General features: G+C 47.3%; 1 protein-coding gene across 1 annotated transcript; it reads right to left on the minus strand.

Moving 5' to 3' along the window:
- Positions 1-206: 206 nt before the first annotated feature.
- Ndufv1 (NADH:ubiquinone oxidoreductase core subunit V1) lies at positions 207-5,381 on the minus strand. The gene is made up of 10 exons (XM_021191244.2): positions 5,184-5,381; positions 4,014-4,096; positions 3,770-3,940; positions 2,520-2,703; positions 2,053-2,242; positions 1,274-1,486; positions 1,024-1,190; positions 732-813; positions 471-616; positions 207-366 (listed from the first exon to the last, which is right to left on the minus strand). The coding sequence occupies exons 1-10, from the start codon at positions 5,253-5,255 to the stop codon at positions 280-282; spliced, it is 1,395 nt and encodes a 464-aa protein (XP_021046903.1). The 5' UTR covers positions 5,256-5,381; the 3' UTR covers positions 207-279.
- Positions 5,382-11,254: the final 5,873 nt, after the last annotated feature.

Below are 11,254 nucleotides of genomic sequence, written 5' to 3' on the forward strand. Positions count from 1 at the left end.
TGGGGGTGTGGTTCAATGGCAGTGTGTTTACCTACCTTGTCCGAAGCCCTAGGGTTGGTCCCCTAGTGCCACAAAAAGAGAAGTGAGCCAAGTCCACCCCTCACTGCCCTGGTCCCATTCTGGTTCCCTTGCCCAGTGAAGGGACAAATCTCCACACGTAGGTGGGAAATGGAGCGGAGAAAAGCAAAGCCCCAGACAAGCTGTGATTGGAGAGTGGGCAGCACTTGTTTATTGTCCAGTCTCCATAGGGATGAGAAATTGTCAGGCTAGGGTGTGGGCTCACGAGGCTGCCTGCGAGGCCCGATGCTGCTGGGCAAACCGTTGCATCCGATCCTCAAGCTCTGGCCGGAAATGTCGGATCAGACCCTGGGAAGGTGAGGGAGACTCTGTATGAACCAGAGTTGCAAATTCCCAAAGCTCTGGGCTGTCAATGCCCCCACCTTAGTGTGACACAGCAGGGCAGTGTGTACCTGTACTGGCCAGGCAGCCCCATCACCCAGAGCACAAATGGTGTGGCCCTCTATCTGCTTGCTGATCTCCCACAGGGAGTCGATCTCAGCTGGCCGGGCATCCCCCTTCACAAATCGGGCCATCACCTTGTTCATCCAGTCAACGCCTGTAGCAGAGCAGCAAGAGGGGCCTGAGGGTCTTCCACCATGAAGGGGACAACCCTGAAGAGATGCAGGCCTCACAGCTCAGCAACTATATCCCAATCTTCCCAGGAAGCTCACCCTCACGGCACGGGGTACACTGGCCACAGCTCTCATGCTTGTAGAACTCAATGAGACGAGCGATGGCTTTCACAATGTCTGTCTAGGAGACAAGGAACAGTGCACAGGCATCTTAGCCTCCCACAACACCCCTGACCTGGGTTCCAGTGTTCTGGCCCATGCTCTGCCATTGTACAGGGTTTTAGTCTGTAGTTATTGGGAGCCAAGAGCCAGTCAGGAGAATTTTGAGAGAGGATCAGGGAGGGAACACACCCAGGCTGGCAGGAGATTTATGGGGCATGAGGTCCATTACCGATCGATCCATAACAATAACTGCAGCCGTGCCCAGGCCTGTCTGAGCCTGTACCAGTGCATCAAAGTCCATCAGCACTGTCTCACACACAGATTTGGGAATCAGTGGAGTGGATGAGCCACCAGGAATCACAGCAAGGAGGTTGTCCCAGCCACCTGTGACACCACCTGTGACAATTTCCAAAAAGATTGTCATGGCTTTCCCACCATGCCCTCTCTCAGCACAGCCCCTGAGTTGGCCCCAGGCTTACCAGCATGTTTCTCAATCAGCTCTTTCAGTGGCACAGACATCTCTTCCTCTACAGTGCAGGGGTGGTTGACATGGCCAGAGATGTTGAACAGCTTGGTACCTGAGTTGCGTTCTCGGCCAAAGCCAGCAAACCAAGTGCCCCCGCGACGGCAAATGGTGGGGGACACAGCCACTGTCTCCACATTGGCCACAGTTGTGGGGCATCCAAACACTCCTTCAAGGAAATGACAAGAGACTGGTGGCTTCCCAGGAAAGGAAACATGCTTTGTTTTTTGACACTGGGTTTCTCTGCATAACCCTGACTACCCTGGAACTCACTCTGTGGACTAGGATGGCCTTGAACTTGAGATTCACCCACCTTTGCCTTTCCAGTGCTGGGATTAAAGGCATGCGCCACCTCCCCACTGGGAACATGACTCTTGTTAGTGGGATGTCCTGCTCTTGTCTCCTAATCACTCCTGGCCCACACTGTACCTGACTCCAGGCCCACACTGTACCTGACTCCAGGGCAGCACTTCCTATTCACCACCACACCCCTAGCTCCTAGGACAGGAAGAAAGTACACTGCCCAGAGGGGACCTGTGTAACTGATGTCAACTGAAGGCTGTGGGTGGCACTGGCAGAGGCTATACTATTAACACCTTCCTCATCCATCTGTCCTCCCCTCCAAAGGGCACGGAAAAATACTGCAAGAACAACCCAGGAGGCACCTGGTCAGATCCAGGATCCCACAGAGCTGAGCTGAGGCAAGGCCTCACTCAGGGCTGGGCAGAGTCTTACCCACATCTGCTGGAAAGGGCGGCTTCAGGCGTGGCTTTCCCTGCTTGCCTTCAATGGATTCAATAAGCGCCGTCTCTTCTCCACAGATGTAGGCCCCAGCCCCACGCACCACAAACACATCAAAATCATAGTCGGAGCCACAAGCATTCTTGCCAATCAGACCTGCTTCATAGGCCTCTCGGATAGCTACCTGTGGGACAAGGTGTAAGTTCCCCAGCCCCACTATACCCCAAGAGTCAGCCTCTAATGCAGGGCCCATGGATACCTTGAAGACTTCCTAAGTTGAACATTGGAGCACAAAAAGGAAGAACTCTGGGGCCAGATCATGTTGTTGATGGATGCAGGAATGCCCCCCCCCCCAACCCATTTGCTGGCCCCAAACTGGTACTAACATCTAAGAATGATTGTTCCAGGAAAGACAGCATGTGAGGTGTGCCTGCACCATCAGCCAGTGCTCATGTGCTCACCTGCAAATTGGAGGCCTCATTGTAGAATTCCCCTCGGATGTAGATATAGGCAGCCCGGGCTCCCATGGCCCGGCCTCCCACCAGGCAGCCTTCCACCAGCTTGTGAGGGTCATGGCGCATGATCTCTCGGTCCTTACAGGTGCCTGGCTCTCCCTCGTCCGCATTCACCACCAGATACTTGGGCCTGTGGGGTCCTGCACATCAGTCAGGCTACAGACCCACCAGGACCCATTTCTCAAGCAAACTCCATTCCTTTTGCACTCAAAGAAGCCTCAAGGCAGCTGATCTTCTGCGCCCTACCCAAGGTTCTCTTTGTGTCACACCGATGACAGGACTCTAATTTCATCTGTGACCAGGTATGTCCACAAGATAAGCCATGTTCTCCTGAGAGAACAAATCCAACATCTCTCTTTCCCCGGGCTTCCCTTGAGAGTCAATTCAGTTCTTGGTCATAAGAGGTCTGCAACTTCCACCACAGCCCTGAGGCTAACAGGAGGTATAGTGGTTGACTTTTTAAAAAAAAGAGTGGGTAGTGGTGGTACACACCTTTCACCCCCGCACCCAGGAGGCAGAAATGGGTGGATCTCTGAGTTCAAGGCCATCCTGGTCTAGAGAGTGAGTTCAAGGACAGCCAGAGCTACACAGAGAAGCCCTATCTTGAAAACAATGTTTCTGTTTATTACATTTATTTACTGGTGGTGCAGCGTGTGCCATAACACATGTGAAGTTCAGGGAACAACTTGTGAGAGTCAGCTCTCTTTCTTTCATGTGGGTTCTAGAGATGACCTCTGGTCACCAGGCTTGAAGCCAGGCTCCCTTACCTGCTGAGCCATTATGCCAACCAAGTGGATAACTTTATAATTTGCATTCTAGGTGTCTAGGTATCAACTGAAGTTGCAGGTCAAAAGCTGAACCAACATTATCTTTTTAATTTCTGCATATCATAATACTCAGACATGCACCCACACCCACACAAAAGAAAAAAGAAAAAAAGAATTCCAAAGGACCAGATTCTCCAAAGCTTGCTAATTATTAAAAGGCAAAGTTCAAATCTGAATAATAAGGTATGCCTAAATCAAAATCTTGTATGGATTGTAACATCATAAGTCTCTGCTGAGGAAAGAGATAGCTCTTAAGTTCTATCTGTCCTCTTACAGCCTGCTAAGTTTCCCAGCATCAGCCCCAAAGCCCAGTGATTCAGCAGCATCTCATGTGTCCTGCAACCAGAGCTCGAGAGATTCCCCACAAACCTGCCATCTGAGGGCTTATTCATGAAGCTCCACTTGAGGCCAGTAGGGAAGCCAGCACCACCACGGCCCCGTAAACCCGATGTCTTCATCTCACCCAAGATCCAGTCAGGCCCCTTCAGCAGGATCTCCTTTGTTTTGTACCAGTCACCCCGCCTCAGGGCACCTTTCAGCCTGGACAGAGTAGGAAATGATGTGAAGGAGAAGTCCTGCTTTGGTACCCAGCAAGCCAAGGGCATGGTCTTACCTCCAGTCATGGCGCCCATACAGGTTAGTAAAGATCCGGTCTTCATCCTTCAGTGAGCCAAATGAGGTTTTCTTGGGTGCTGTCTGGGGAGATAGAAGGTCAGGAGGTCCAGAGCTTAGGGACCATGAGGGATTGGGGCAGAATTTTCAGCTTCTTGGGCCTTCCTACATAAGAGGAGCTGGGCCACAGCGGGGGCAGAGGTTTCAAAGTCTTTGAAACATCGTAGCTCCACCACCACTTATATCAGTGCTTCCTGTCTAGAAGTTACCGAGCTAAACATTCCACGCTTCATCCCAATTCACCCTGGTAACATTCCTGAGAGAGGAATGGTTTCCTTCATTTTCCAAAGGAGGTCGCGGGGGCCCTAAACAAAAAGAACTTAGAGAAGGCCACAAAGCTAAAAGCAGATGGTCCCCACGGAGCCCATGTCACACTTCAGTGACAGCACTGGCAGTGCGTCCCCAAGACCAGCATAGATTTGTCTGACTAGAGCAAAACCTGGCTAGGAGGGGCTTGATTTCACTAACTCTGCTGAAGAGGTAGTATGGGGTCACTAGTGGAAGAGAAATGCCTCACTGGGGCTGGGGAACAAAAGGGATTTGGGGTCTGACATAAAGGAGAGGTGTGGACTGGAATGGTTCACGACTTAGTGGAAAGTGGCCTGACATCCACTCCTACTTCCTTAAAAGTACTTCTCCTCAGGTGTAGCGGTGGGTGCCTGTGGTCCCAGGAGCACCCGGGGAGGCCGAGATAAGAGGATCGACACTAATTTGAATACAGCCTAGAACTATATAATGAGCCCCTATCTCATAAAGAAAAAAAAAAAATCACAAAAGCGTTTTCTGGTCACTACTGGAAGCAGAACACTGTCGGGGGATTAAGGAGATGCACATCTTTTTCAAAGCTGTTTTCTGAACTTTGAAATGGGGCGAAGACCTCGCAAGGCTGCGAGGAAGAAATAACAGACTATTTAAGACGCCTCAAAACCTGCAAACCCTCACCCCAAGACGGGGTTGCTAAAACAAGAGAAGCTGGATTGGAAATCGTCAGCCTGGAGTTGGGACTGTTAGTTTAGCTCGGAGAGGAGAGGAGAGGACTCTGCAGAGGGGACCACAATCCCGCTCGCCGCTCATCCGCCATAGGACTGGGTCTGAATCAGGACGGGCTCACCGTGCCGCTGCTGAAACGCACAGATACCCGCACGGGAACCGACCCGCCGAGAAAATGCCGTGCCGCTAGCATCGCGGGAGCCAGACGGGTCACCTCCGGCTGTCACCTTCACAACTCCGAACCGCGGGACCGGCGCGACAGAAACACACGGAGTGGGGGGCGCACAGGAAGTGCGTCACACGTCCGCAGACAGTGGCGTGTCCTGGGACCTCCGTTCTTTCGCGCTCCGCCCTCGGCCTCGCCCACTAAAGGTGCGCGAGCACAGAGACCGGAAATTTACTCGTACTAGGCCTTCTGGGAGATGTAGTCCAGTCTCCCCTTTCCCGGAGACCCGTTTCTTTTCCCTAGTAAACAAGGCTCTCGTGTCGCCCTCTGCTGGATCTCAAGTATTCCACTTCTTACAGACTTTGCGTTTAGTTGGCACCAGCTGTATGCATGAAAGGAAGCTGGGGAGAAAATTAGTTGAGCTACAGGGAAATCGTCCTGATCTGGTGTAATTACGCTCAACTAGCCGAGCCCTGCTGAGCTAAGCGCTATCCGTGTGCCTTGGAGAAGTACTCATTAACAAAAGAACCGGTGAGGCCCCTCACCTCCCACAAAGCTGACCCAGAATCTTTGCATAGGACTTCTCAGGGCTGTGTGTCTGTAAACCTTTTAGAGTAATGCAGAGACCAGGGACGGTCAGCGAGTGTCACAGGCTCCCGCCAATGCTAAAAGGCTTCCCCTCCCCTTCTCAGGGACCCCCTGGGAATCGGGTTACACGCTGCAGCCTGACTCCTGACTTCAGAACCCAGCTCTAGAACAGAACGTTTTGCTTGTTTTTCTTTTAAGATAAATTTCATTTAGCTCTGGCAGGCCTGGAAATCACTATATGACATAGGCTGGTTTTCAACTTGCTGTGATCCTTTGACTTCCCAATGCTAGATTTAAAAAACAAATTATTTATTATATGTAAGTACACTGTAGCTGTCTTCAGACACCCCAGAAGAGGGCATCAGATCTCATTACAAATGGTTGTGAGCCACCATGTGGTTGCTGGGATTTGAACTTAGGACCTTCAGAAGAGCAGTCAGTGCTCTTACCAGCTAAGCCATCTCTCCAGCCCCCTAATGCTAGATTTACAAACCAGCCCCAGATATAAGAGTTTAAGAATTTTTCTTTCTTTCTTTCTTTCTTTCTTTCTTTCTTTCTTTCTTTCTTTCTTTCTTTCTTTCTCTCTCTCTCTCTCTTTCTTTCTTCCTCCCTCCTTCCTCCCTCTCTCTTTCTTTCTTTTCCTTCCTTCCCTCCTTCCTCCCTCCCTCCCTCCCTCTCTCTTTCTTTCTTCCTCCCTTCCTTCCTCCCTCTCTCTTTCTTTCTTTTCCTTCCTTCCCTCCTTCCTCCCTCCCTCCCTCTCTCTTTCTTTTCCTTCCTTCCTTTCTTCCTCTCTTTCTTTCATTCTCTTTCTTTCTTTTTCTTCCTTCCATCCTTCTTTCCTTCCATCTTTCCTTCCTTCCTTCTGCTTTGTCAGACAGGGTCTTACTATTCCCCTAATATGCTTTAAATTGAGCCTATGAGTTCACTTGGGTGTCTATCTTGGTGATGGGAGACCTCAACATGCTGGACTTCTGCAGAATAAAACATTCTTTGTGTTTACATAGTATTTGAGTCCAGGGTATCATTCTTCAGTGGATCATGAACCCTTACACCTGTATGAAATCAGGGGTCAGAAAGGGGGCAACATTATCATTAGACTACTTCATGTTTATTATGGACATCTGTTCCTTGGGGCAAGTCTGATCTTTGCTGTCAGGATATCTAATTATTTCCTTTTCTTCTTTCTTTTCCTCTTCCTCTTCTTCTTGTTTCTTCTTTGTGCACAACTACTTAACAACCTCTTGGGGTCCTAGCATTTATATATCCTCTGAAAACTCCACAGAGTTCCAAATGTCACATCATCACAGAAACTATCTATAGCTGGCAAAATCATGCCCTTGCTACAGCATGCAGCAAATCATAGTCAGCTGCTGTGGACAATCTGAAGCAGCGCTATATCCTCACACTTAGGATCAAAACAAAAACACATTCTGATAATATTTCTGTGTTTTTTTTCAAAGAAACCAAAACTCCAAAATTGTCAGTACAATGTCTGACTTAGAAATGTCCTATGTAAGAGACAGATGAGGACCTGTTTTCTCACACACTGCCCACAGTGTGTGCTGGTCAGAAAGGCTTTTTTGTTCGTTTTTCAACTTGACATAAATTAGTCATCAGAAAAGAGGGGCCTTTGACTAAGGGATTACCTCCATTAAGTTGCTGGTAGGCAAGTCCGTGGGAGCATTTTTTTTTTTTTTTTTTTAAGGATTGATGTGGAAAGGCCAGGCACACTGTGGGTTAAGTCATCCCTGAGCAGATGGTCCTGTATTGTATTTAAAACAACAACAACAAAAAAACAAAAAACAAACAAAACAAAACAACCCCCCCCAAAGAAACCTCTGAACAAGCAAGCCATGGGAAAGCAAACCAGTAAGTAACGTTGCTCCATGGCCTTAGTTTCACTTCTGCCCTCAGGAACCTTGAGTTCTTGCCATTACTTCCCTCAATGAGGGACTGTGACATGGAAATGTAAGCCTTTCCTGCCCAGGGTGTTTGCTTGTTCTGGTCATGGTATTTATCACTGAAATAGACAGCAAACTGGGACAGTAGTCCCGGATGGAATGGCATTAACTCCGTGGGGGTGAAAATGAGCATCTGAAGGATGCTCCCTGACCGCTAGAACTGCACCCAAATCCATATTTTCCTTCCCATAGTGCTTGGCACTCAGCAGGACCCGCAGCACTACTGACAAGCCTGTGACAGTCACTGTGTCCATCAGTGCTCCCAGAAGAGGCGCCAAGAGCATCTACATCCTGCCTGAAGTGTCACAGCCTGGCAGGGCAATCCCAGCCCCCCTCTACTGGGTAGAGAGGAGATGCCTGGGTAGAGCTAGAGATTCCATAGCCAATCCAGGGCTTAGACCCAGGTCTGTGGATCATTTGGGGGCAGAAGGAGGGGGAACAGGGTGGAGCCAGGGCATCCCAGACCTCCCCCCTCCATCATAAGTACTCAGACCACAGGGAGAAGTGCCAGGGACAAGATGCAGGTTGTGGAAGTGACAGAAATGGAGAATGTAGGACAGGACACACATTCATCTAGTGTCAGGCTCAGCACCAAGTGCTTGCCATGTGTTATTCCCTTAAGCCTTCCACATACATCAAATAGAAGTAATTAGCTCCATTTGCAGAAGCAGACAGTGCAGCTCTGATGCTGCATGGGCCTACCCAGCTTGGTACAGGTGCCAGTGCACCTGCTTACCACGTTCCTCAAGTAAAGGGAGTCTGAGGTGGAGGCGGGAGGATTGCTACAAATGCAAAACCATCCTTGCATATATAGTGATACATGGGAAGATCCTTTCTTTCTTTCTTTCTTTCTTTCTTTCTTTCTTTCTTTCTTTCTTTCTTTCTTTCTTTCTTTCTTTTTTTTTTTTTTAAGATTTATTTATTTATTATATTTAAGTACACTGTAGCTGTCTTCAGACACTCCAGAAGAGGGCGTCAGATCTTGTTACGGATGGTTGTAAGCCACCATGTGGTTGCTGGGATTTGAACTCTGGACCTTCAGAAGAGCAGTCAGGTGCTCTTACCTACTGAGCCATCTCACCAGCCCATGGAGACCCTTTCTTAAGAAAAAAAACAAAACAAAACAAAAAAACATTTTTTTTTAAGGAGGCAGCAGGAGATGCTCCTAGGCTTGCCTGGAATGCTCAAGGCCCTGCCTTCGACCTCAGTAAAGAGGTGTGTGTCACGGAAAGGCAGAGAGAGGACAAGGAGACACAGAGGTCAATTAGCTGGTTGTACAGGCTCACACTTGTAATTCCAACACCTGGCAGACTAAGGCAGGGTCGCCATGAGTTTGAAGCTAAGTTAGGCTAGAAAGAAAAAAAATTTAAAGGTCCATTCTGGTGTCATTTCCTAAGCAGTGTCCTCTGGAGGTCCAAGGCCTGGTGTTCCCTTTTTTCTCAGCTTGTTCCCTGATGTGTCTTTATCTGACCAAGCCAGCTCAGTCAGTCAACAGGGTCTCAAGCAAGGGAGTGAGGATTGAAAAGGAAAAACAGACAACATTATGACATGACTCCAGCCCACACTGAGGCTGAAGCAGTTTTGTTTCTCTCCAACCTGCTTTTATATCATTCTAGGTATATCCAAAACACATGGTAAGTTCTTAGATCAAAGACAAAGTCATCAAGTAAAGTAGTAAACGAGGAGATCACACAAGATAGAAATCAAGCAAAGTAGTAAGGAAAAGGGCCACACAAGGTAACAATTAAGGTGTAAGCAAAGAGCTCACATGAGGTAGGGATTCACAGGGCAGGAAGCAAAGCCCATGGTCACTGTTTCTAATATTATTATCTGAGCCTACTTCCTTGTCTGAGCTCAGTGACAAGTGTCAAATTCCTAGAAACAGCACCAAAACCTCCAACATCTCCTCCTTCATTTCATAAACAAGACTGTGCCTGTCTTAGGTGATTCTGACAAAAAAATGCCTTCCTTACCTGTCTTGGAATTTACATTTTCAAAAACAATGAAATTCTGTCTTCAGGTCAGTAAGGCATTGTACAGAAATTTACCTGTCTTTGGCCACCAGCCTGTTAGATTCATAATTCTGTCTGGGGATCCATTTTAGTTTTGAGCCTTGTATTTTGGCCACCAACATGTTGGTGTTGTTAAAGGCAAGTTTTATCACAATGGGCAGGAATAAGAGTATTCCCAGGGGGCTGGTGAGATGGCTCAGTGGGTAAGAGCACCTGACTGCTCTTCTGAAGGTCCGGAGTTCAAATCCCAGTAACCACATGGTGGCTCAAAACCATCTGTAACAAGATCTGACGCCCTCTTCTGGAGTGTCTGAAGACAGCTACAGTGTACTTACATATAATAAATAAATAAATTTAAAAAAAAAAAGTATTCCCAGGACAAGGAGGGCTAACATGATCAAGCTATATAAGCCATTCTTGAAGCTTGACCAAGATGGGAATACTGACCAGAAGCCATGAATCAGGATGACCAAAAAAGGAATGCCATGCATTCCTGGGCTGAGTTTACTTTGAACTTTGTATTCCTTAAGTTAATGATCTCCTTACGTAAAGTTGAACTATCTAGAGAGGTGTTAGAATTATGCCAAATACCCTGCAAGACCTTTGAATTTTCTATTGCTATTTAGCATGACATTCAAGATGATTTCTTATTCTTAAACTCTGAACCTCTTCAATAGTTTCAATAGTATCAATAAGAGCATCAATTTGTTGTTCTAGATGTCTATTTGAATCTTCTTGAATACTCAGAGCATTAGTAACTTTGTTTTTTGCTAAATTATTAACAAAAGTAGTTGTCTTTACTTCTTGTACCAAAGCAATTGCAGAAGCAGTGGTGCTATTAATTTAATTAAAGCTGCTATACCATCAATAATCAAGCCCATTACCCTCTTGCTTCTGCTTAAAGTCTGACTCACTTCTTCCAGTATTTACAAATCTTTTTCAGAATATCAAGGTCCTGTAATACTCACAAGCAATAATACAAAAGCTGATTGATAGACCACCATAATAGGCATGCCAGATTTCCATACATTAACACATTAGAAAGAGTACAATCAATACAACTTACATTAAATACGGTAGAAGAAACAAAAGTAATTTCTGTTTGTTTGTTTGTTTTTTTGAGGCAGGGTTTCTCTGTGTAACCCTGGCTGTCCTGGAACTCACTCTGTAGACCAGGCTAGCCTCAAACTCAGAAATCTGCCTGCCTCTGCCTCCCAAGGGCTGGGATTAAAGGCGTGTGCCATCATGCCCAGCTAACAAAAGTAATTTTAACATGACCAATTAATATAAGATTCCAATTTTAAGGAAACAAATACACCCATCATTTGCACTATTCTTTACAAAGCAAACAGAAATCCCACCACCAAATGCATTGAAAGTCATGGTCTTATTATAAGTTGGCTCCTCTGTCCAGGGAGATCCAAGCACAGGAATCTCAGGTACGGACCACACTGTTGGATGTATC

Source organism: Mus pahari, chromosome 1 (genome assembly GCF_900095145.1).
Source record: "Mus pahari chromosome 1, PAHARI_EIJ_v1.1, whole genome shotgun sequence".
NCBI lineage: Eukaryota > Metazoa > Chordata > Mammalia > Rodentia > Muridae > Mus > Mus pahari.

Coding starts and splice junctions, on each gene's coding strand:
- Ndufv1 (XM_021191244.2), bottom strand. CDS start 5,255: ATGCTAGCGGCACGGCATTTTCTCGGCGGGTCGGTTCCCGTGCGGGTA. Junction 3,941..4,013: donor TATGGGCGCCATGACTGGAG/GTAAGACCATGC, acceptor TACTCTGTCCAG/GCTGAAAGGTGCCCTGAGGC. Junction 2,243..2,519: donor ATGAGGCCTCCAATTTGCAG/GTGAGCACATGA, acceptor CTTGTCCCACAG/GTAGCTATCCGAGAGGCCTA.